The sequence below is a fragment of the Daphnia pulicaria genome, chromosome 7 (assembly GCF_021234035.1).
Source record: "Daphnia pulicaria isolate SC F1-1A chromosome 7, SC_F0-13Bv2, whole genome shotgun sequence".
In the NCBI taxonomy this organism is placed as follows: Eukaryota; Metazoa; Arthropoda; class Branchiopoda; order Diplostraca; family Daphniidae; genus Daphnia; species Daphnia pulicaria.
In genome coordinates, this window is record NC_060919.1 from 18,648,401 (window position 1) to 18,673,153 (window position 24,753).

The 24,753-nt window shown below is 39.9% G+C and overlaps 3 protein-coding genes and 2 long non-coding RNA genes across 11 annotated transcripts; 1 reads left to right on the plus strand and 4 right to left on the minus strand.

Moving 5' to 3' along the window:
- Positions 1-4: 4 nt before the first annotated feature.
- On the minus strand, positions 5-1,445 carry LOC124349183. 3 transcript variants are annotated; one of them, XR_006920195.1, is made up of 5 exons: positions 1,322-1,445; positions 1,119-1,260; positions 851-1,058; positions 219-459; positions 5-157 (listed from the first exon to the last, which is right to left on the minus strand). It is a non-coding gene; the product is annotated as an uncharacterized LOC124349183 (long non-coding RNA). The 3 variants fall into 3 exon arrangements; XR_006920196.1 differs by having other exon boundaries at positions 851-1,260; positions 1,329-1,445; XR_006920194.1 differs by having other exon boundaries at positions 851-1,260.
- A 1,797-nt stretch (positions 1,446-3,242) lies between these two features.
- LOC124349162 lies at positions 3,243-4,690 on the minus strand. Of its 3 annotated transcripts, XR_006920154.1 has the most exons (4): positions 4,386-4,690; positions 3,745-4,030; positions 3,419-3,509; positions 3,243-3,339 (listed from the first exon to the last, which is right to left on the minus strand). It is a non-coding gene; the product is annotated as an uncharacterized LOC124349162 (long non-coding RNA). The 3 variants fall into 3 exon arrangements; XR_006920155.1 differs by having other exon boundaries at positions 3,243-3,509; positions 4,507-4,690; XR_006920153.1 differs by having other exon boundaries at positions 3,243-3,509; positions 4,386-4,563.
- A 99-nt stretch (positions 4,691-4,789) lies between these two features.
- LOC124349129 (tumor suppressor candidate 2-like) lies at positions 4,790-5,673 on the plus strand. The gene is made up of 4 exons (XM_046799645.1): positions 4,790-4,879; positions 4,932-5,092; positions 5,154-5,268; positions 5,342-5,673. The coding sequence occupies exons 2-4, from the start codon at positions 4,941-4,943 to the stop codon at positions 5,414-5,416; spliced, it is 342 nt and encodes a 113-aa protein (XP_046655601.1). The 5' UTR covers positions 4,790-4,879; positions 4,932-4,940; the 3' UTR covers positions 5,417-5,673.
- Positions 5,674-5,876: 203 nt separating this feature from the next.
- On the minus strand, positions 5,877-8,445 carry LOC124348940 (nuclear mitotic apparatus protein 1-like). Of its 2 annotated transcripts, none has more exons than XM_046799354.1 (10): positions 8,252-8,445; positions 8,042-8,195; positions 7,768-7,980; positions 7,582-7,704; positions 7,394-7,519; positions 7,084-7,330; positions 6,826-6,995; positions 6,486-6,761; positions 6,226-6,417; positions 5,877-6,157 (listed from the first exon to the last, which is right to left on the minus strand). In XM_046799354.1, exons 1-10 carry the CDS (start codon positions 8,341-8,343, stop codon positions 6,047-6,049), a joined length of 1,704 nt encoding a protein of 567 aa, XP_046655310.1. In that variant the 5' UTR covers positions 8,344-8,445; the 3' UTR covers positions 5,877-6,046. The 2 variants fall into 2 exon arrangements, with proteins under 2 accessions (XP_046655310.1, XP_046655311.1); XM_046799355.1 differs by having other exon boundaries at positions 7,768-7,918; positions 8,252-8,440.
- Positions 8,446-9,773: 1,328 nt separating this feature from the next.
- Positions 9,774-23,765, minus strand: LOC124348894 (protein Skeletor, isoforms B/C-like). Of its 2 annotated transcripts, XM_046799277.1 has the most exons (14): positions 22,836-23,765; positions 22,590-22,690; positions 16,991-17,134; positions 16,523-16,607; positions 13,544-13,655; positions 12,419-12,657; positions 12,121-12,301; positions 11,445-11,750; positions 11,122-11,368; positions 10,808-11,026; positions 10,638-10,736; positions 10,406-10,561; positions 10,154-10,323; positions 9,774-10,082 (listed from the first exon to the last, which is right to left on the minus strand). In XM_046799277.1, exons 2-14 carry the CDS (start codon positions 22,636-22,638, stop codon positions 9,927-9,929), a joined length of 2,163 nt encoding a protein of 720 aa, XP_046655233.1. In that variant the 5' UTR covers positions 22,639-22,690; positions 22,836-23,765; the 3' UTR covers positions 9,774-9,926. The 2 variants fall into 2 exon arrangements, with proteins under 2 accessions (XP_046655233.1, XP_046655231.1); XM_046799275.1 differs by having other exon boundaries at positions 22,590-23,765.
- Between the last annotated feature and the right edge of the window lie 988 nt (positions 23,766-24,753).

The following is a 24,753-nucleotide window of genomic DNA, read 5'->3' on the forward strand; positions in this document are numbered from 1 at the left end:
TTAGTTAGGGAAACGGGGCCACTGAAGAAGGGAGCCCAGATATGCACTTGTAATTTGTCTACATCTACATAATTTTATTGACGAGTCTTGAATTTCAGCAACTTCTCCTCAGTTTTACCAATGGATCAAGTCTATGGAACGGCAGCAAACGATTCAACTGAAAAAAGAATAGAGATTTTAATTAAAAGGCTTTAACTGAACGAAACATCAAGCATTACCTCAACGCCGGTACCAAGAGACAACATATCGACAAAATGCAACCGATAAAATACCGACATCCAACTGTTCAACAATGCATAGAGCATGGAGACCAACATAGACAAACGAGACATTTAAGTGTTATGTTGAACTGCAAGTCTGCACAAACTCCACTTCAGAGCATCTCTCAACTGGAAAGGGGCTGCAAAACCACTGTACACCACACAGCAACACCATAAACATCAAACCGACCATGAACTCCTACAAAGCAAAAGAACATTAATGAACCAATAACATTTTGAAATGTGAAAAAAAGGTACTGATAATAAAATTTACTTAATTTAAAATTAATTAATAAATGGAAACCAGGAAAGAATTCTGTACATCTACTTCCAATATGTTAAAACAACTTTGTAATACTAAGAGGGAATTTGTGTTCTAGTTTGATTGGAAGAAAATCGGAAAAAAAAACTCAGTGGAAGCTGACCAACAACATGGCTATCTTTGAACAGAAACAATTATTTGTAAGGAGGAAATATGAATCCTAACTTTCTACATCACATCAAGTTAAACTTGTCAGTTGAATAAAAGATAAGAAACAAACAAAACACAAGACTTGCCAAGTTACAACCAATAATATCAATATAATTACCAATTCAAGAAGTCTTCTTGGGGTGACACTTTGGATAACACCAGCTTGATAAACTGCATGCAGCAGCTGCTGCTCAACTTGACCCCCATCAAACCTTTACCAGCTAGCTGCAACAAAACCAGGTTAATGATATGACAGCCATGAGGCTCAGACTTTGTTGTGTTCTCAATTTCTGCAACAGTTGAGCAAAGGGATCTCCGTCTCTGACCTAAACATAAACTAATAAAACCTATTGCATTATTGCAGGGAAATTTATCAACAAAATTACTTTACTAGCTTCTGAAGTGTTTTTGCACGAGATGAGACGTACAGCCGAATAGGTACAGCTAACAATGGCCGACATTTCGGCACAGCAGTTTCGACTCAAGTGGTCACATTATTTGGCCAAGGGAAATTATATGCCAGATTTCCTGTAAATTCAGACAGAAACGTTAAGATTAATTAAATTTAAGAAATACAAACTAGCATTACCAATTACATTTCATGGCTGAAAATGTAGATCGACACCGCAATTTCGTAATGAATTTGGAAAACACTTTCAGTCAGCGTCTCGGAAACAAATGGCAAATATTTCGTCTTGACGAAGACACTCGCGTCACCTAGTGGATGGGGACAATCCATTTTAGCCACCTACTGACGGCCAAAAGATTCCCTCACGATTACCACATTTGACTGTATGGAACGGATGGATTCTTAACTCTGTTTCCGAAGCTTAACATCACGACTAACGAGAAATGAATAATCAGATTACACATCACATACAAATAAATCTGATGAGATTGGGGATATGGGTGTCCAGACAAAAAATTAAACTTACAATTTTCTGAAGAAAACAATAATTTTCCTGCCTGTGGCTGTAAGGCAGCAGCAACTCCTATAAATTTAGAGAGAATCAATCTGACGTTGCGCTATCTATTCCTACATAACATATTACTTACTTACTTTAAATAATTTTTAAAAATTTCTTCGTATGCGACAGTAGAACTCCAAAGACATAAGAACTCTTTTTTTTTAAAATAATATTAAAAATACCCGACAATAGAACTTCAGTGCCTGACAGTAGAACTCCACTACGCGACAATAGAACTCCAATAATTTTTTAATAATTTTCATTTCCGACAATAGAACTCCAACGATTTAAAAAATATTTCCATGCCCGAAAGTAGAACTCCATTGAATTTTAAATATTTTAAATGTCCTGAAATAGAACTCCTTTACTAGGAGTTCTTTACTACCTTACTTCCAAGAGACCCATTACTACACCCAAGGTAGCGCAACGTCAGACTGCAGCGCACCTGACCGTAGCATTAAAATATGAGTTGGCTGACGAAGTGAAGAATGATAGCGCAAGTAAACGTAACTAAACTTATGCTTCTGACAGGTGAAAAGGCAAAGGCCGTCTAGCGTCATCAAGAAGAAACGTTTTTAAAAACTAACATGAAAACAATGTCCGCTCTAGCTCGTTATTGACACTCAATTGAAAAAAAAACAAATAAAAACAATAAACACAGGCAAGCAAATAACTGATATCCGCTGGGCGAGGTTGCATGAATGTGAAATATGAACAAGGTAGATTTAAAAAAAAAGAAATTGTTAGTTTTCTCTTATCATTCATAAGAGACAACGGTCAGTCAATTGGAATAATTGTATTTTAATTAAAAAGAATTTGAGGCAACTACCACAGAAGTGCTGAATAACGAGAGAGGGGGGAATTGACAACGAGCTGTTGAACACACGGGAATAAGACGTCGAAAGAGTTTTTATTTTACCTTTTTTGTTTTAAGACATGAACAGGAAAAAAGAAAAGTCAGAAAAATTGAAAAAAAAATGACTAAAGAGGCGCAATTTTTGGTATGGGTCGTATGGCAGAATGAAGTCCCCTACATTTCCATTTTCGTTCATTTTTATTAATCTTGAACTTCTTGTTTAGATTAGCCGAGTTAATAGGTTGTAGATTTTAACAAATCGAAGTTAATCCCACGAAATACCAAGAAAAGTGGCCATTTTCACGAGAAAAGCATATATTCAATGTCACAGAGCTCTTCCACAAATTACCAGAAAACTATTGTTTGTTAACAGAGCACTTCTTAGCCGAAAGATATAATTTTATCAGCTCATCTTTCGTTGTTTAAATCTGTGTGCATAAAATCGGAAGGCTTTTACGTAAGACCTAAATTACCTGATTATTTTTAAGTACACAATGTAATTTACAACAAACTTTTAACTTAAGGAAATATTAACTATTATTTGGAGGGGCCACGGAATAAGGTTCTAAGAACACCTGTCAAGATTTTAAGTGAGAACTGACACGATTTCAATATGACTCATAAAATGTTCCGCCACATCACGACAGATTCAAAGACTAAGCGAAACTAAAAACAAGCCCTTTTTGCTTGACAAGGCAACTGAAACTGACACTTAATGTCCCTGAGGCATTTATTGTAGTTTTCATTTTTATCTTGTGTATTTCCTCTCCGTCCGCTTACCCTCTTTTGACAGGATCCGTACAAATATTTAAAAGAAAATAGTATAGTAATACGCTTGTTTCATTTAGACAATTCAGTTTACCCTACTGTAGAAGCGAACCTATTTCGCACTCCCGATGATTGTTTCCAACGGTGTGCTCGAGAATTTCGTGCCCCGTCCTCGCAGAAGTATCCTACGCAAAAATATTTGAATTAAGGAAGTAACTAAAAATAGTTTAATTTTTTTATAGATAGTGTTGCCAATCACCTAAATTGAATCGAACTGTATGCGATTTCGACCCGACACAAAAATGCTTTTGACAGTTTTTATTTCCCACTCTTGCCAGCGATTAAACTTCTTAGCGAGTTTAATCGCCTGAATTTGTGGATCGTTAGCAAACCAATAATACTTATAAGAACACATTTTACCTGAAAATTGTCTATTTCAGAACATCTTGATGACCAGATATCAGGACACTGCTGCATGTTTGAGGGCATGTTGGTCAATTTGAAAGAGAAATTGTTTATGCAGACTATTGACTTGACTATTAATAAAACAACTTTGGAAAATGATGGCCAGAATATACCAGACCTGACCCAATAAAATGAAGTCACCGAGCATAGTGACTAGTATTGTGCCAAGCTTCGCAACAAGATCCAACCCACTTTAAGAAGCAATTTTCATCCTGATTTTGATTGCAGTGTGGTATTAACCCTGTATAGAACAAAACCAAGCAGCATTTACCACAAGATTGGTCAAGCTGAATTATTTAAAATTTTCAATCTCATAGAATACATCAGCTAGCATGACCACAGCATGATTAATCCTACAAAACAACATTACCACCAAAAAATGGAATAATTAACCTACCTCAACAGTCAACACCAAGACAATGAAAAGAAAAAGAATTCATGATTTAAAATTAAATGATTACTTGTGAAAATCAGTTCCATTTAATAAAGAAAAGTTGGTGATATATAAAACAGGACAACTCAATGAAAACCATGCAAATACTTTAAACGGGATATAAGGATTTCAAGTACAACAACTACACTTATACCATCGGTACCTGGATTTGCTGGATTATTCTGAAAACGATACACATTAAATAATACATTGCAATTGTTTGCAATTCCTACACACTTCCTGACACTTCCATTGCCTTCAAAAAAGTTAAAATTTCAACGTACCCATGCTTGTTTTCGATGATGCTTGTCAGACTTTCTAGCCAAAATTGGACCATTTATGTCTTCTGCTTTTCTTTATAGCTGTCTAGGACACCTAGCGGCCATAGCCAGAGTTTGAGCTGGCGACGGGCTTTTCCGTTAACTTTCATTTGCTTAGGAGAAATTCCGACAAAACATCACTTTAAAAAATATTTTAATTCGTATTACAACTAGATTAAGGTTTTTTTTTATTTTAATAACGTTAAATACCTTATTAACATAATATTGATGTAAAACCACAGTGGCATCTCTGTCATCCTCTGTAGCAGACAGAAAACAGATGTCCGATCTCAATACCAACAAATGTCATCGATCGTTCTGACTTCTAAAGGAAAAAGTAAAAAACGCGAAAAATTTAGTGAAGTTATTTCCAAAACATTTGATTAAAGTTCGAATACATGGGTGCGTCGTGGTCAAATAAAAGCTCTTGGTTCGGTTCGAATAGCCCGACTAAAGACGGGAAAGTTTCTTCACCAAATGGACAATACTTGAAACAACCAAAACTAGATCCTCGTAGACTTGCATCGCAGTTTGTGTACACAAGAAAAGGGTAAACGATGGATCAGAAAATTTTTTAGCAAATTTTCTTAACAACTCATCCATTTTTGTAGCTCCATGTATTTTGACGAGGATGGTGATCTAGCTCATGAATTTTATGAAGAAATAAAAGTGGATGACTCACAAAAAACAACTATGAGACAAAAGCTAGCTAATTTGAGACCTCAGGCAAGTTTTTTTTTCTTTTTCTTGACTCATGAAATCACTGATTGTTTTTTGTTTTTTTTCTGAAATTGTTCAGGGCACAGTTTACTACCCTAATCCAAGGCTACATGTTGACTTTCCAATACCAATGTATTCCCCCATAGAAAAGTAATCCTCTTGACTTGTAAATAAGCAAAAATTGGCTTGTTTTGTGTTGTGTCTTCAACCATATTATTGATATATTATGAAATGTGTGATTCACCTCAATTTACAGTGGACAGGGAAAATTTTTCTCCATTGAAATCTCTCAGTCATGTTTGGTGCACATACAAACTGCTGTAGCAGCTCTTACAATCATGTTCAGAACTGTGGATGTAGCTGTGTTGTGGCAAATAATTAGGTTCCTCTGAATGAAGAGAACAATAGGTATACTAGAATGACTAACCTCAAACAGAATTGGAGTTTGTTAGAACCCCATGTAGTCTTATTCTGCTATACATAAATTACTGCATCTTCTATATCGACTGAAAGAATTGCCCCTCTTGAAATGTTACTGATGTAAATGTAGCAGTTAAAGTTGTTGAAAGGAACTTGGATGCTACTCTAAAACAGAATCATTTAAATAAATGACGTTTTTCCAACCAAAACAAAAGTTAACATTTATTTAGTACTCGAATCAAACAGGTCAATAGTAACAATTATTACGTCCGACAAGCTCAGTTATTCGCTATCGCAAGTCATGCCGAAATCCTTCGATTGAACGGGATGCACTTCATTGGTTTGCACGGAAATTAAATATCGATTACTGTTGTTGCTGGGGGTGAGCTAAAGAATCGAGCATAACCGATGGCTGGGTATTCAAGACAAGCCGCTGTCTAAGTTTCCAAATTAATTTTGCATATTGCTGAGATTTCTGCAACGCAAAATTCCGATTGGAAATCAATAAACTGCTGTCACAATAAAGAAAGCTTGTAATCATACCTGTTGATTGGCTTTTAATGAGGATTCAAGACGTTTCACTTGAGATTCGGCTCTTTGTTCCGAAGTGACCAGTTGAGATTGTAGTTGGGTAACATGACCTTGCAACTCATTGACCGTTTTTAACATTTTGTCTTCTGCAAGGGCTTGTTGAGTTCTAAGCAACTCCCTTTCATTAACCATTATTTCGTATCGCTAGAAAGAGAAATGAATTTAATTGAGCTACAGTAGGCCGCCTATTGCATCATGGTCTAAATAATTACCTCGGTTGAAGATTGTTTGTAACGATCTAATTCCTCCGAAAGTTTAATTTTTTCCTTTTCAAGCAGATCGACGGTATTTTGTAATCGTTTCTTATCCATTGGAATTTCATCGAGGGATCTTATTCGTTCGTTCAATATTTGATTATCAGATGCCAGCTTGCGAATTTCTAGTTCTAGACTAGCTTTCAGATTACGCTCCAAAATCAACTGGCTTTCTATTTCGGCACATTTTCGGGAGATCTCCATTTCTGTTTGAAATTTTTCTTCGAGCACAGCCTATTACAATTTCATGGGAATAGAATAAAATCATACTGTAACTTGACAAATAAGTCATTATTACCCGATACTTGTTCTCGGTTGCAATTTTAACGTCCTGCACCTGACTGTTGACTTCAATTTCCCTCTTGCGTAACTCATCTTTCGCTACAATCAATTCTTTTTCATGAATCCGCAACTTGTCTGATTGATGCTGGATTTTCATACGCTCTTGATCTAATTCTATTTTTAACACTTTTCAAAGAAAGAAATTTAAAAGCTATTAATTTGAGAGAAAAGTAGTTGCATCAAATAAGAATTCAAACATTATATAATTACTTACTATGAAGGTTTTTCTTTAACTCTTGTACTTCTAGGTTATTTATATGGTCTTTGTGCTCTAAATCTCTTTTAAATTGATCAGTTACTTTCTCGAGTTTCATTTCAATTGCACATAGATTTCCCCGTAATTTGGATTCTTCATTCTCTGCTGCTTGAAATGCCAATATTGCTTTTTCTTTTTCGCGCAAAGCTTCTTGGATATTTCTTTCTAAAGCATGACATTTAGACTCGAGTTTGGCGGTTTCGCACTGTAGGTTAAATACGTCGAAGATTAAAAAGATTCAAATAATGATCAATGTACTAGACAGTACCTCAAGGTTGCGGATTTGCATGATCATCTCTCCATGATTTTGTCCGTATTGCACTTTAAGCGTTTCCAATTGAGAGGACAGTTCACTTTTCTCCCAACAGACTTTGTCCATCGATTCTTTAAGTTTCTGTTAAACAATTAAAAACGAGATTTTAGGGAATTTTTTTTTGTTTACTGTGTAAAAAGTACTGTTATTGTATATGAGAGCAATCCATTTTCCTGTTTTAATATCTCTGTAGTTTTCTTTGCTTTTGTTGTGGCTTTTATAACTTGGCGAGCAATAAGTCTCCTTTCATGATCAGATTTGGCACACTGAATAGGCAATAATCTGTAATTAGTAATCACCTTAAAGGAGAACTTATTTTAAATCTATACTCTATCGGCTAAAGTCATGAGATCTCGTTGATGGTCTTGTTCGTCTGTCTTTCTGGAATGCTCAATATTTTTCACTAATACAGATGTTTCCAACTGAAGATTGGATAACAGCATTTTAGTTTGCTCGAGGGCATTCTCTGTAGAAGCGATCCTAGAAATATAGTTTTTGTCATGGTGAAGTTTTTCTTTTAAAGATTCATTGATTGTCTGAAACTAATAAATAAAAGAAATTCATAGATTTTTGCCAACAGTTTTTTTATTTCATTCCTCTAACCTTTTCTTGGAGTGAGGCAATGAGAAGGTCTTTTCCCTGGAGTTCCTTTTCAGCATTCTTTAATTTCCGTTTTAACACTTCATTAGGTTCTTCAGGTTTGTATTCTTTGGATTTTAATATTTCATCATTTAATCTATGATTTTCTGTAACCAATCTAAAAAAAAATAGATTGACAATTTAAAAACAAGAAAGTTATTTTGTATACAGTACTTGTCAAATTCAATTTTCAGCTGTATAAAATTTGCTTTAAACTGTTCTGAATGTGCTCTTTCTTCCAGCAGTAGCTTTGACAGGTCTTCCATCTTAGCTGATCCATTAAACCTTTTTCATTTGTTTACAGTTTATATGATAAACTTAGTCACACAAGCTGTTTTTCATTAGTTTGTAAATAACACGCCATGATGGTTGCCATGGCATTTGAAAAAGAAGACAGTTCTCACCAACAGCATCTAGCGGAGCAAAAGCGCATTACCAGCAAGGTGCAATAGAAAACGCAAAACTTCGAACGGTGTGTTTTTTGTTTTTTTCAAATTCAAAATAAAAACGAACGACAACTTTCTCAAAAAACAGTGAGTGTACTGCAATATCGATTAGTCTTTAAAGTAAAGAAAATTCCAAATGCACAACGATTTCCATTGAAACAATGTTCCAACATACCGACACTTTTGGGGAATAGTTTTTAAAAGGGGGAAACAGGTTTCGATTTTGAAACAATTCCGATTTAAAAAAAAAAAAAAAATTGGTTAGAAAACACGGGAATTGACGAAGCTTTTTAATGCTTTTTGAAAAAGCTTTCACTCATCACAAAGCACAGTCGTAGTCACATGTATACAGTACCCACCAAACTATTAGGTACACCCCCCTATTTTCAATGCATTCTTATGGCACTACGTGTCCTAGAAAAATGCAATAACTCTTGAACCGCTTGGGCTAGATTTTTTTCCTTTTGGCCCTGAGTAGATCTAATGATGATCTACATTTTTTCTACACATGAAGTTGTCGTAGGATTAACCCCCACGGCGCTACGGTATCGTTCAGTTTATTAGGTACACCCGTTTTCCCCCCATATGCGCCGTGTTAAATACGGCGTTTTCCAAAATTTACAAAAAATACTAAAAATCAAGCTAAAATCTTTTTCTTTGTGCCAAAAGATGCAGAATTCTTCACTCTATGCGAATATAAAGAATAATTTACAATCAAACCAACTCAGAGAACCCTTCCCTATACCTCAAAGTTTTCCACTTCAAAATTTGGCGAAATTGGGCGCCCTCTGCTGGCGAAAGTGCAAGTTTGTTGAAAAAAGTACAAATTTTGAAGTGGAAAACTTTGAGGTATAGGGAGGGGTTCTCTGAGTTGGTTTGATTGTAAATTATTCTTTATATTCGTATAGAGTGAAGAATTCTGCATCTTTTGGCACAAAGAAAAAGATTTTAGCTTGATTTTTAGTATTTTTTGTAAATTTTGGAAAACGCCGTATTTAACACGGCGCATATGGGGGGAAAACGGGTGTACCTAATAAACTGAACGATACCGTAGCGCCGTGGGGGTTAATCCTACGACAACTTCATGTGTAGAAAAAATGTAGATCATCATTAGATCTACTCAGGGCCAAAAGGAAAAAAATCTAGCCCAAGCGGTTCAAGAGTTATTGCATTTTTTCTAGGACACGTAGTGCCATAAGAATGCATTGAAAATAGGGGGGTGTACCTAATAGTTTGGTGGGTACTGTATATGTAAATTTTGTCAACCCAAGGCTCGATAAGTTTCAAAGTCCGAAAGTTAATTTATATGAGTCAAAAAAGACGAAACAGAAACAGAGAATATATAGAAAAAAAAAAAAAAAACTGCTTGGTGTGAATGCGGCCCATGTTGGATAATATTCACGTCATAAAAAAAGAACGGAAAGCGGCAACAATAAAACAGCCAATAATGAGAATCGGGAGCCGATCGGCGATGGCGAGGCTGCCGATTGAGGTACGGGAGGCTGGAACCCCCGATCAACCACGTTAATCTTCCAGCCCAAGCTGTTGTGCGTGTAACACTAGACGAAAAAAAAAAAAGTTATCGTTAATTTACAACTCCAAGCTAATTATCAATTCATTTCATTCAGACCTGATAATACAAGGTTTTGGGTGCATCCAAAGGAACTGTCCACGTCAGGTTGGCCGGTTGTTCTCGACCACTTTCGCACTCGAGTATCAAAGTCTTTGTATAATCTTCAAACGTCTCCGATTCAGCCCACTTGTCAACTGTCTTGTGCTTCCATTCACACAAGCTTCCGGCTAAAAAATAAATAAATAAATAAAAAAAATCAATTATTAGAGTTTTAATTTAAAGAATTGATTTTGTTGAAATAAATTATACCGGCGGTTGGGAATGGGAATCCGCTGGGGTCGAACTCGACTCCGGCAAATACGCGCTGCTCTCTCTGTTGGGCATCCGTTTTCTGGCCGTATCCACCTTGCAGGCTATCGGTAATATAAAGCGGATGATAGCGAGCCGAATTGAGTGGATCGTTTCCTATTTTTTAAAAAATAAAATATCAATTCAATTTGGTCCCCAAAAAAAAACACATTCCGGGCTATCACATTATTACCTCCTTCAACGAGGAACATGTACGTTTCTCCCCTTTCAACGTAGATTTCGGGGATAAGGAGATCGTTAATGTACCAGGCGAGACCCCAAGACGGTTGGCCTGCAATAAGGCATAGCGTGATTGCGTCATTTCCCTTCCGGAAGAACTATTAATCGCTTATGTCGGTATACCTGTAATAGCGGTGTAACCCTTTTTGCCGCCAGTTGGGCCGATTCTGGCCCTCAATTCCGTTTTGCCGAAAATCACATTTGGCTTCCATGGCTGGATGGCATTCTCCGTGCTCGTCGTCGGTGAAGGCAATGGGCCGTGAGCTTCCGACTTGTCTTCGGGAGCCAGTAGAGTTGGACACTGATTCACCCCTCGACTGGTGAAATCAATTCGGTGATCCTCTGTAATTATTGTACCAAACAGAAAATGATATAGTTTATGCATAGTTGCCATCGAGTCGAGCATTAACGCCCGTATTAATGATTTAGATTATTACCTTGCGATCCCGTTCGATCGGTTGAATGGTAATTGGCTTCTTTGCGGGAGTTGAGGGGTCCGATGGCGGCGATGACGTTCACTCGACCGACAGGCGGAATCACCTGGTCGAATTTGCCTTCCTGGGCGTCCAGCGAGCGCTGGTAAGCCACCGTGGTGACGCCGTTGACTCGCTGGCCGTAGAGCATGCTGACGTCGTTACGTCCTCCTATTCGGCTATCCGGGCAAGCGCCGTTACTTCCGTCGCACTTATTCCCGCCCGAAAATAGAATCAAATTAGACAATTTTTCAACTCTATATAATCATTTTGACAAGACAGTATACCTGGGCTTTGGCGTTTAAAATGTAGTCGTCGGCGTAGAATTTGTTGTCGTCGCTGTTGTAATAGGCGACGGTGACGTCGGCGCCGATCATTTGCGTTTTACCTTCGGCGCCGCTAATGCCGAACGACATGTACTCGTTCTCGTCCATCCTGGCCGAAAGTCGGATGATGACTCCCTCCAGGATGGCCTCCCATTGCACCTGCATGCGCCCGTTGAGCAACTGAATACACGAGTCGAATTCGTGACCCTGGCCGACGCCGCCAGCCGTGGCGTCCGTCGAACCGACTTCGCTCGGGCTCTTGGTCGTCTGTCGACAGCAAAATCAAATCAAAAAATAAGCGGCAAATTCAAACGAATTTTAAAAATCATCAAAAGACCAGATGATTAATAATTGATATAATTAGAATAATAAATGAATTTGTCTTCTCTACCGGCTGATACCACCAAGCTGGCTATCCGAGTTATAGAAAGCAGCAGTGTCAAATAACAGAAAACGAGATTATAAAAAACAGAAATCTTTTTTCTTTTTTTTTCAATATAACGTGCAAAAATCACTCTCAATTAGATATGTGTCAAATAGTGCAGTTATAATCATTTTAAAGAAATCAAAGCGGGCAAATCCAACGAGAGCAGCAGCCAAAAAATAGCCAAATTGAACTCTTTGAATTTGAACTTACGGTCAACTGGTTCTGTCCAAGAGCGGGAGGAACGTCCAGATCTTTGGGGATCATGACGTGGCCGAAATTTTCACGGAAGCTAATGCAGTACAACGACAACCAACTAATGTCGTGAACGGTCAAGTCGCCCGACAGTTGGATTTCAATGTCCTCGCCCTGGTATCCCCTCAGAACGTTGAAGCTTCAGGCGTGAAACAAACAAATAGAAACCATTGTTAATATTTGTTTATGCATGGCCGCAAACAACAATATAAGTTGATTGGTTTTGTGGCAGGTGGGGGGGGTTTATAATTATTACTCTCCGAGTTCGTTGGGTACTTTGATGCCTTGGGCGTTGGGTTCAGTCCCGGTGCCCACCAAAAAAAAAGCATCGGGAGCCGCTCCGTCGTAATGCAAATTGGGGATGTAGATGGTTTTGGCGTCGAGGATGGTGACGCTTCCGGAGCGCAATCCATGGGCCAGCCTTTTGAATTCGGATAGAACCCGAGGCTTGGGTGGGTCCAAATCGGCCGGGAACAGCACCGAACCGAAATCAACCTGACCCAATGAATAAAAAGTGAATTTTCGTTACATCTCTCTAATAAATAATAGTTTTATATAATATAGTTTCTGGACTTGATATAAAAATATAGAAGCTCGTAAAATAAATAAAAAAGAGCTCGGGAAAAAATGTAGGTGTTTTGAGTTTGTTTGATCCGGCTTGGATTTTTCTCGATACATAAAAAAAAAGGGATGGGGTGGAATCTTAGATAAGTCTGCTAGCTGGGCAACTGGCGTGAGTGTGTGGCGAGAGCGAAAGCTGTAGATTTATGGCGACGTTTTATTTCAAACAAGCCGAGCGCGCGCAGTTGGAATAAAAATGACATAACACGGAATGATGTGTGATCCTCTCTCTCTCCGGCCACCCAAAAAAAAAGCTTCTTCGGCGACTTCATCAAAGAGTATAGACCGGATATAGAAGAGAGAGAGAGTTTTGCTGGCTTGAACGATCGAAAAGAAAAAACAAAAATATATAGAAAAAGACGTAGAAATATAGGAGAGTCGACTACAGCCAGTTTTTATCTCTTCCGCACCACTTGCCCCGTTATAGTACCGTCGTCGTCCGCACGGATCCAACAAAAAAAGCTTTCAAAAGATTATAGTGTGCTGTACCCTACCCCCCTACTCATCACTCAATGACTTCCGTACGGCTACACTTTCCAATCTCTCTCATTATATTCGCTCCTATTTTTTCTCCATCAAGTCAGAAGAACCAATAGCGGCGCGCAATAGATTATTATTTGGTCTGTCTTAATATTATTTGAAAATTGGATTCCCGCCAAAAGAGTTTTTGAAAAAATCGTTTGGCGGGAATTACGAATTTTGTTCATTTCAAAGTGATAAAGTCATAACCGTAAATAGAGTATTTTCTCGTGATAGTTACCGCGAATCTTCGGCACCAGACGGAGAGCCAGCGTAAATCACGCACTTTCACGCCAAGTGGCAATTTGAGCAGAACGTCTTTGTTGTCGTATCGTCCCAAAACCGGAGGTTCCCTGAAATGAAACGAAAAAAAATTTTATTAGTCATTTTGAACTGTGCAACAAATTCAAGGGGGGGGGGAGCAATATCAAATAAATATTTAAAGGGGAAAAGGCAAACAGTCCTTGGAGAAAAAAACAGAGAAATTCAATCAAGTTGTCAATCTTGTTTGGGGCGGGAGGAGATCGTCAAGTGTAGTCGGAAGAAGAAGAAGAAGGGACCGTGAATAATCGAAATCTCTTCTCCGTGTCAATAAAATGCACGGCCCCGTGTGTTTGACGAATAACAGAGGGGGGGACATGGGCGAAATGAGAAGAAGAAGAAGAAGAAGAAGAAGAGCGTCTACGACGAACGGAGGGAAGAGTCAACAAGGGAGACGGTCAATTTCGAACGAGACTTTGCTGCTGAACGCCATCACGGCAGGCTGGCGACATCCGCGCCAGCCAGTTGCTATATCCTATATAGATGTATTCAATGTCCCGCTCCAAGACTGTACATATAGGCCTGCCATTTCATCGATTTTTCTCTCTGGTGGGTGAAAAAAAAAATAAAACTCTTTGGGCGCACGATTCACGCAACTCTACGAGAGCGACAGCAACGCTCCTTTTTAGATATTCCCGCCGTTCGGGACTGCTACTCATATTCGTCTCTTTTTTTTCGTGTGCGCTCGATTAGTTGTCGTCGAGCGACAACCGGCCATCTCGCAACAATTCTTTGACTTTCTTCTCCGTTGCTTTTTCGGGACTTCAATCACTTTTCCGCGTTCACAATCTCGAAGGCAATGCGCCAATCCCAACGTGATAGACAATACGTCGACTCTGCCGATCAGTATGCCATAGTGTACGTGTCAATAATACATATCTAACACGTCTGTTTATCGAACTCTGCTGTCGCCCGTTATATACAAGACCTTGGCTAAGAATTTTCACGATCACACGAACGAAAAAAAAAATTGAAAAAAATTCTTCCGGCGATCAAAAATTAGACACAGGCGAGTGAGATGAATTTCCCTTTTTCATGGCTGGCGCGTCCTTCAAACTCGTCCTATTCAATCATGTCTTTGTCCCTTTCTATTCCCCCGCTGGCATTCGGTGAACGCGGTCAAAAAAAGAAAAAAAAAACGAACGCGGCAATATGAGAAGTTGTTGAAGAGAAGACGAGGCAAGTGACTTGATGACTGGCATACACAAAGATGGCGGCTCAAAAATGCGGCTCACCATAATCTCTCTCTCCTTCTCCTCACGCGCATATATAGAATACATGTATAGTATATATAGAGCTAGCAGAGCCCCATCATCATCATCATCACGACCGTCACACAGACGGGCTCTAATTCAATAATCCCGCCGCGTTGCTGCTGCCAGCGGCATATCTTTTGCGGGACGGAGAACGCGCATTATACTAATGAAGGGAAGATTTTCAGTTGATTGTTAACGCGGCGTTGCTAGCATGTACACATCTCATTGTGGATTGGCGCTATGTATGTGCTGCTGCTCTATTGATTTATAGTATATAATGTCCGATTTTCTTATCAAGTTGATGTACCGACTAGAAAGAGCCCCGGCTGGCTGCTAATGAATCTAAAACAATTGATGGGATGATGATGGATGTTATATATACTTAAATCCGGGTGGTATTGAATTATTATTATCTATAGGGACGCGTATGACGTCATTTGATACTACTGATGTGTTATAAGATTGGTGAGTATATAGATTGGTGGTGGTGGGCCATAGATAAGGACGTTGATGAAACGGACGTCAGCGATTTTTATTTTCGACTGGCAGACGAGGGTCTGAACGACTATCGTGACAGAGCGGGAACGGGATTGATGGCAGAGGATATTCTGCTGCCAACAGTCGACTACGACGACAGGGTGGGTGGGCTATTAGTGATGACGTGGATAAGCCATTGACGAAGAAAAAAAAAAGAAAACTCGAACGTGAATAGAACATAGAGCAAAGTCCCTCCCCCATCGTCTATTATATATCGAGCAGCCTTTTTTCAGCTTCCGTTAACACTTGTACACGCGGGAGAAGAAGAAGAAAAAAGATGGCGACGCAGTCTAAGACTCTACAAGAATGTGAGCGCTGCTCTTTTGTTCTGTCCCCCCCCCACCACCAGCACGATGGAAAACAATGCTTTCTCATTTCCTGCTGCTCTCATCATTCTCTTCTTCAAGCCTTTTTTATTTCTTTTTTTTTTTTCATCGTGAAAAAATCGAACGATGGGTGGAGGGAATAATGAGAGTCCCGTTGACAATCGCCACCCCCTTTCTCCCTCCGTTCAACCCCCCCATAAAAGTGAAGATTCTCTCAAGAAGTGGCCGTGAAAAGAGATGGGCGCGCAGTACCGCACATTTTTCTCTATTCATTTGGTTGGAATTAATTTGCCCGTTTTCCAAGCCAGAGCTTTTGATATGATGATGCCCTTATTAAGTCGGGACACACACACACAATGGACTCCCGGTGCTTGGGTTGGAACTCGGCGAGGGCCAAATAAGAGCTGATACATAACTAATGTCCATATGTATAACCGACGCACGGTTATAAATATACATATACTATGTTTGGCGTTATGTATACATGCAGCTTAGTGTCTCTATGGCGCTGTTGGGTGGGTGGCGTCTAATTTGTCAGTTGACAGCGTCTCTAACCAGACATTTTCAGAGCTTTGATCTGTGCATGTTATAAATATATCTATATACTCAAGGCTTATTATTATTATCATTAGTTTTGGGTTGGCAAAATAACTCGGTTTTGATTGATGATGAGCAAATGGCACAAAAGAATTGAAGGAAGAAAATGTGTCACAGGAAAATGAAGAATGAGATTGTCAGGTACGTAGAATAAAAAAATTGAAGTGAACAATCAAAACTTACTTTCCCTGATAGTCGGCCGGATAAGGAATAATGGTGCCTTGTATCGGACTCGGTCGGCTGGAATTGCCCGTCCAGAAGAAAGCATCTAGAAAAACATCAAAAGTACACGATTATTAACTTGATTGCCTAATAAAACGAATAATAGCCAAAATAGTCATTACATTTGATTCATATAGTAAAAGCCTATTTAAAAATTTAAACAGTTCATAAAAATTAGCTATTCCACCTTTCAGCTATCGATCGAAACATATAGAATTCCATGTATTGAAAATTCTAATGCCAGCACAATAATCGGATCGGAATGAATATATCTTTGTTACTTTCAAAAGAACCCCCAATACTGCCTATATGAAACTGAATTTTAAGCTGCAGGCTAACATTCTTAGAAAATACTATAGTATACAAAATATGTTTTATAGAAAATGAAAGTACTATATATAAGCCTTGATACAAATTTGTAAATTTTACCAGGTCCGGTGCCTCCATAAACGAATCCTTTGATAAAAAGAACTTCGTCACTAACGGCGTACACCTGTCCGGAGACGTCACGCGCTAAATCGCCAATGTACCGGCCATACTTGCTCATCTCCGCCTTCTGTCCCCAGCAGCAACCTAATGAAATAACATCAAATGCAATTACATTTAAAATAAATAAATAAATAAATAAAATGTCCAGGTGAAATTGTGCGGTAATTAAAAAAAGGGGTTGATGATGACCAAACGAGCAGATGGAGAAACGGACAAGAGACATAAAGCAGACGGGCAATCTAACAGAACGAGTAGTGAGTCATCGTGTCCGCTGTACACACACAGACACAACAAAAGAACGGTGAACTTCCTATACACTATGTGTGTAACTGGGGGGTTGGGGGGGTTCACTATCTCTTTTCTACACAACAAAAGAAAGATGTTGTGGCACACAAGGAATATTATTATTACAAAAACGGTTCTGTTATGTACAGAGAGCCGGTCGTCGTCAAAGGCAAAGGAGAAAAAATAAGGACGGACGGGCGGGCGGTCACGCGGGTGAGGCTTCCAATCAAGTCGGACAACAACAGACGAGAGAAGCCCCATCGAAGATGTTTGGGCTATAGAGCACCAGCAGCAGCAGCAGTGGCTTTTATACACATCAGGATCCCATGAAAGCTATATAGACACACACAAAAGAGAGGGAGAACCTAATTACTGTGCCCTCCGTCTATGTGAACTCGAAACTGATTTGACGCCGACGGCCACTCCAGCGCTCCCCCCCCCCCGCCCAGTCTTTATATAATATAGCCCCGACTGCTCTTGCCGCTGCACAATAGCTCATTATACAATCCCCATCACACACACAGTTTGATTGAATGCATATGCATAATATACATCTAGTATAATATCTCGACATGATATTTCTTGCGGCAATCATCGCCCCCCAGAGCTGCGATGTGACCGCCGGCCTATAGTAGTTGTCGTGGAATCCAAAGAAACAAAACACAAGAAGAAGAAACACAAAAACACACGAGAGACTATAGAAACCGAACCTAAAGGTTTTTAGACAATTCTTCTTTTTTCTCGTGTAATTCGAACGCACGCCTACATGTAGGATGACGTTGGCGGGCGTTGTCCTCTGCTCGGCCGGTCGTATTATTTGGCGGCTGCTCGTGTAAGAAACGTGACGTCGACTAGGCAACGGCCGTTTGAATAAACACACAGCTAAGAGCGTCGTCGTTTTATTCGGATGTAGAGCCTATCGGCAGGGATATCCTTATTCTCTCTCTCTCTCTAGACGAGATGGAAAGTATTGGATAATATACAATACTCGTCTTTGTACATCGTTGTAGATTCGATCAAGGCGATAGAGAGAAGGTTGTGGCTAAAGAGAATCTTGAAGGCCACATTTAAACTGTTGAAATCCTCCGGCTGTTTTCCATTTTATTAGTTGAAACAATTTGTTAGAGACTCTCTATTCCGCACCGGAAGAGCTGCCGGCTTTTCCGTTGGACCACAATATCAAAACGGATGATGATAACTATTGTGCTGCTAAAAATTGGCGCCAAAAAAAGAAGAAGAAAAGATTTGAAATCACGAGTGAGCAGCTCCTTTGGCAATTATCCTTTGCAATTCTTATATTCACGATCAATGGAAAAATGGCGGAATGAAACGTCTTTCTATTCTCCCCCACCACCAGAATTTAAATTCAAACAGATGACGTGGCGTGAATTGTTCGTCGTCCCCCCCCCTTCCCCTTTCCTTTAAGTGACGCCTCGTTTTCCCGCGTGTCGTGAGCGTTACGCATGTCGTCTATGCAAATAGGGTGGCAGCAGCAGTTATTTATGTATTCCTTTTTCGCTGGAGCACATGCAGAGAGTGGCCTCGACAATAGCTACACTTTGGCGTCCCCCGACCACACATTCTCATCGACAATGACGCCAACCTTCCACCGCCGTTGAATCCAGTCGCGGGAAAAGAATAAAGTCGTTCAATCGGCCATTGACATAGTTGTAGGCCTAGTATAAAAATGTACCGGCCGTTTCAAAGTCTATGAATTCGATTATAAAACAGACAAAAAAAGAATTTTCAGATTCAACAATTTCCCCAAAAAATGTGGCGCCACATTTGAATTGATACGTCGACGTCATTAAAGTGCGCGCGGCGTCATATATCCATTTCTCAGCACGAAGAAGGGCGCGTGAAGGGTGTTGGCGTCGCTTCACTTGGCCATTCATGAGCTTGATCCAATTCCAATCCTTTTGACTCCCTCTCATTTTACCCGCGCCTAGTCTCTCTCCCTCTCTCTATCCGGGCTTGTGTGAAATCCAGCGCCTCCATTTTCTATACACTTTCCTTCCATCGTTGTATCGCAGTCTGCATCTTATTAAGCACGGACGGGCGACACACGCCGATAGAAGAAAAGGGGAATAACCAAATCGGCTAGATAGAATAAAGAGCAATATACTATACAATTCAAAGTCTGTTTATCAAGGGAAATAATATAGATATAATATCGATCTGTGGAAATGGCACGCTCAAATGGATTCATCCGCAACTGCCAGCGGCACTATATAGATTCATGAAATGGAAGTTTCCCCCCCCAACCAACCAACAGTTTAGCTTTCTTTCATTTTCGACTGCGCTGGGGCCTATATAAAATAATGTAAAAAAAAAGTCCCGGACCCCATTGTTTACCCACTTCACGACCAAGAGAGGTAAAGGAAGAAGCTATAAAGCAACTTGCCCCATTGTTTTCACGCCCCCCTTCTTCTATTTTACTTTGATTTAAAAAAAAAGAGGATCGACTAGATAAAAGCAGCAAAATCTGGTCGTCACGCGGTCCAAGCGTAGCGGAACGATTCGATTTCTGTTTGGAACCGTCACCAGAGCTCGTCGTCTATCTAGGAGAGAAAAGCAAGTGAATAAAGCTGCTGCTGGCTGGCTGCTGTGCGGATGCTGCGGATGAGTGTAAGAGGAATTCACGCCAGTCGAGCACGAAAGGGGGAGAGAAGAAGAGATTCATAGCCGCGATTCGATTACAAACACGACGGCAGCAATCGACTATTATATTGACGGGTGCTGGGGGGTGGGGTGGTTTGATATACCCTCAGGATATATATTCCCGTTGTACATAATGAATCACGCGTTGACGCCATTTTTGGCATTACACAATAATCCAATATCATCCACAAATGAAAAAATAAAATAAAATCAATGCAATCAACTACACCGAACCTGATGCGGTGAGACTTGATTCTGTACGTGTATAATATACACGTACAGATCCATTTTTTATTTTAGCTAGAAGGTGGGGTCGTGTTCATTAATCCTGGTTGATTGTTACAACGTGAACGATATTGATGCGGGAGTCACGTATACATGATGGCGTGTCATCTTCCAAACTTGATGAATGACTCATCTATACTTTATATATGCAAAGGCGCTTGGTGGAACAAAATGTTAAAACAATTAACGTTCGATCGCTTGTCACGTGTGTGAGCTGGCACCGGATGACGCACACGCTCGAATCACGTCGCAAGGTCGACGTGAATCTATATACTAGTCGACCGTTGTTTCACATCGCAATTCCGACACATAATTAGCATGTCGTCACGCAAGCGCGGGGTGCTAGCTATATTTCTTATGATTACGACACACACTCTTTGAGATATGTTGGATGATTTCAATTGGATTTCACAGATGGTTAACTGCTATCTATCTCATCGAATGCGTGAGTAATTAATTTTTTTCACGAGAAATCATTAACACTGGCGGTGTAAATAGTTCAGCTCACGGCATTTTGCATTGGGCGGGAATTTTTTTTCAAAAATGTTTCTTTTTTTTTGGTATTTACGATGATGGAATACTTGGAATGAAGCGAAGGACACGTCACATCCGCTTCCGGCTGGCATCGGCACGTAGAGTGACTTTCCGTCACGCTAAACTACACTACACAAAAGAGCCTAGCACTGTTGTGGAAATGAAACATTCACGCAGTCATTTCGTCAGCTGGACTTGCATTTCACATCCAGCGAGTTCATTTCTTGCATAATAAACGATGATAATATATACTGTACTATAGAGATCTCTCGTTTGATTAACATCGGCATTTATAAGCGGAACACGAAAGGAAGGAATCATTATCCCCCGCCGGAATTTATTCCGACGGACCGGAAGGATATATTTTTTGGTTTTGTCCAATGTAATGACGAACGAGATGTGAATAACAAAATGTTGATTGCTATATGTACGACTACTGATATCCATGACGCGGAAACAAAAAAAAAAAGATTCCATCTCAATCAACTCTGTTTTCTTTTGTTGTTTTACACGGAGAACATCGTGAAACTTGCGGGAAGAACTTGCGGGTATTCAAAAAGAAAAAGGACGGAAGAACCTCGAGGGCGTCATTAAGTCAAATGCGGATCACCTTGAACGCGGGACAACTCTTCCTACACACGTATAGACTATGTGTCTATGCCTGTCTCACTCCGCGCCGGATAGTGAAAGTGAAATACATCATCACGGAGGAGGAGGAGGGGTAAAGAAGGCGGAGTCAAACTTTCGGTTTCGGTACCTACCGTGTTTTTAATATTATCTTCCATCCTCAGGTCTGGGAAAAAGAAATTGGGGTCAAGGTATCAAAGTATTTCTTTCCTTTTCAGTCGACACATCTTTTTTCTTTTTAAACTATCCGACTATGGTAATTTTTTTGGAGGGTTTTTTTGGTTTGGGGCTGAGTGATGGTCTTATATCCCGCAGACGGTGCTGGATGTAGGTAACCGACTAAAGTTCAGGTTTTCTTATCATTTCAAATGGAGGAAAAGTCTGTCAGGAAAACCGAAAGAATGTGAACTTTATTCCCGTTAGTATATAGACAAGACTGGCGGCGATGATTACACGTCGGTAAAAACGTGTAAATGACGAACGCCATGTCGTACTATTTTTATGACTAATTCGATTCGCCACTTTGTCACTCGGGAAAAATAAAAACAAATGGGAATCGAATCCGCGCGCCAAATTCGAAATGCGGATGCCAACACAATCGACACGCAATCGAGAACAAAGGATTTCTCTAGAAATGTCATTAGCTAATCTACAAAAAGAGAAAAAACAGTTTTGTTTCTTTCTCTTTTTCTGACGGGGGAGGGGTGTACATAATGACTTGCGGCTGGAACAAGTTTTGAATTCCTTTTTTGAATTTTTCTTTTTTTTTTCAACTTGGCTTTTTATAGAAATGTTTAGCTACTGCCTAGATTATGACTGCATTCACGAGAGTTACACGTTGACCTTCTGGGAGACGAAAACAAAAAGAAAATTCAGCAGAATTTTTCGACTTCCGTAATTTTGGGCTGGTATACAAAAGAAGAGCGCCATGTTTGAACATCAACAATCGACATGTGCAGGAAACGGCCGAAAATGAATAACGTTTTTAAATCAAGTTGTATAACAAGACGCAAACGATGACGTCAATTTGAAATCATTCGACACGGCTCGAAAAAAAGGTGCGTCACAACCCGCAAAAGTACACACACAAAAGGTAGTAAAGGGTTAAATGTAAGACGAAAGAATTATCTAGAAATCATCAACTTACCGAATGTTGCACCGAGGACGATCAGCTGGATGATTTTCAACGACATCATATTGTAGGCGTTGAACTTTGTTGAGCCGAATTGAATTCCGGAACGTTTATTTCTCAATAAAACAAACTTTACGGATGCGCTGGATCGAAACACTGTTTTCAAATTTTAATCCACCAACACTGTATATAGGCCCCCCGACACTCCCAAAATAGAATTTAAGAAACACACCCGAACTTTTTTCTGGCCAACTTATTCACCTGTCTACGGTGTTTTTGGAATAAGGAATAAATTTTTGGGTTTCGTTTGGCTGTGTCTCCCTCCCGCACAACAATCAACAATCAACGTGTAGAGCCGGCGGTTGTTGAGGAACGAATAGGGAAAAAGAAGGGAGAAATGAGAGAAAAGTGGCGGTTATGGCCGCCGACGCCACCGCCGTGTCTGAGCGTTCGGTTCTTCTCTTTTTTCTATTTTTCAGTTCCTCACGACTTTTCATCCAAACTCCCGCTTCTTTTTCTCTTTTTTCTATTCTCTCTTCTTCTTCTTCTTCTGATTCGTTGTTATTTTTCTTTCTTTCTTCACTGGCTTTTATGTGTCCACCTGTATGCCTTGAGGGCAACCCTCCTCCAGGTGAGCCACACACTGGCACAGACAGACACCACGCACACACACACACACACACCCCACTAACCCACCTCTTATTACAATAATATCTACACACGCACAATCACCTTGAGCTTTAGGCAAAATTTTTAGCCAACTGTTTTTTTTTTGTTTTTTCCGGCAGGTCCCGACCTGTTTTTTTTTTTCCTTTAAAAATGTCGTTCAAATTTGATCAAATAGAAATTCACACACAGAAAAAATAGGGGGAAGAGTCTATTGGTGGAAAAGCCAAAAAAACCACCGGAGAAAAGTTTTGAATTTTCGGTTCGTTCGTTCGTTCGTTTTTTTTTCGGTCCGTTCAAGGTCAAATGTTTCGAGTCACGAAAAATACCTCCGCCTTTTCTACCTCCATCTTCTTAAAACTTCTTTTCGGTTGTTGTTATCTCTTTGATTTGAGAAAATCCTTTTAGACTAGGCGATGGGGTCGGTACTACTACCAGGGTATATCACCTTGAGCTGTATACGACCAACAGATCACAGCAGAGATCTGCTTCACGCCGATCTGAACGCCAACTGATGCGACGGACGACTTGGGCGCTATGCCGGGATGCTGCGTCTATCAACGTGTACACACGCGCAACGGTGGCGACTGTCAAACTCTAAAGATCCTCCCCTTTTTCCACCCGACCATGGGGGGGGGGGGGGTGGTGACGTCTATTTAAATGTAAAAGGGTAAAAAGGTCAGATTGCGGACCCTACCTCTCATCGCGTTTGAAGAGAAACCCGCGGAATCGAACTGAAATGAACTGAATTATTACGTCGCCAAACCTATACTCCTCCATCCCCCAAAGGATATACATGTCCGTTAATCACGGACCCCACCCCACCCCAGCACGGAGCTGGTAGGCGAGTTAAGGTGAACATCGTCGGTTGAACGCGTCCCGACAACCGTCAATCGGGCGGAAACGCGCTATCGCAATAAAGGTATAGAGAGAGAGAGTATATAGTGAGATTACAAATACGTACATGTGTGTATAGGACGACTCTTTCATCTGTATAAAACTTGTGACACACATACATAATACAAGAGCTAGGCATCGCGGGACCGTGATGTTCCGCATAGTAACCGGGCGCATGACCCCAAAAACATTTTTTTATTTTTATTTTACAAAATCAAACTTTTTTAAAATATTATAACCTCGAGTGTTTGTGCTGCGGCTGCTGGATTAATCGGCCATATGTGCAGAAGAAAGTTTCAAGTTTTGATGGGGGAATGTGTGTAATTTTCGCGTGATTGGTAATTGTTAAGTTCCGTTAACTTCATCGAGCTTTTGATGTTTATCAACTTGACGTAATCCGGAGAAGAACCGGTTGTAATATTCTTATAAATTAGGTTATAGCCTACAGAGAGCGCGTTACTTACAGAAGAGACAACAACTTGACTCTGGTGGTGCCGTCATTCCTTATTATACAAGAACGAACGGGGCGTAAATTTCTTACCAAAACAAATAAATATGTTAATAAAAAAGATGAAAGCGAGATGATGGGCTTATTATTATAAAAAGCAGACGACCA

Excerpts from the sequence above, each read along its gene's own strand:
- LOC124349129 (XM_046799645.1), top strand. The coding sequence starts at position 4,941 with ATGGGTGCGTCGTGGTCAAATAAAAGCTCTTGGTTCGGTTCGAATAGC. Across the intron at positions 5,093-5,153 it reads TTTGTGTACACAAGAAAAGG|CTCCATGTATTTTGACGAGG; the intron begins GTAAACGATGGA and ends CCATTTTTGTAG. Across the intron at positions 5,269-5,341 it reads TAGCTAATTTGAGACCTCAG|GGCACAGTTTACTACCCTAA; the intron begins GCAAGTTTTTTT and ends GAAATTGTTCAG.
- LOC124348940 (XM_046799354.1), bottom strand. The coding sequence starts at position 8,343 with ATGGAAGACCTGTCAAAGCTACTGCTGGAAGAAAGAGCACATTCAGAA. Across the intron at positions 7,331-7,393 it reads TGCAAATCCGCAACCTTGAG|TGCGAAACCGCCAAACTCGA; the intron begins GTACTGTCTAGT and ends TTTAACCTACAG. Across the intron at positions 6,996-7,083 it reads GTTAAAGAAAAACCTTCATA|TGTTAAAAATAGAATTAGAT; the intron begins GTAAGTAATTAT and ends TTCTTTGAAAAG.
- LOC124348894 (XM_046799277.1), bottom strand. The coding sequence starts at position 22,638 with ATGATGTCGTTGAAAATCATCCAGCTGATCGTCCTCGGTGCAACATTC. Across the intron at positions 11,027-11,121 it reads CGATCGAACGGGATCGCAAG|AGGATCACCGAATTGATTTC; the intron begins GTAATAATCTAA and ends CAATAATTACAG. Across the intron at positions 10,083-10,153 it reads CCAAAACCTTGTATTATCAG|TGTTACACGCACAACAGCTT; the intron begins GTCTGAATGAAA and ends TTTTTCGTCTAG.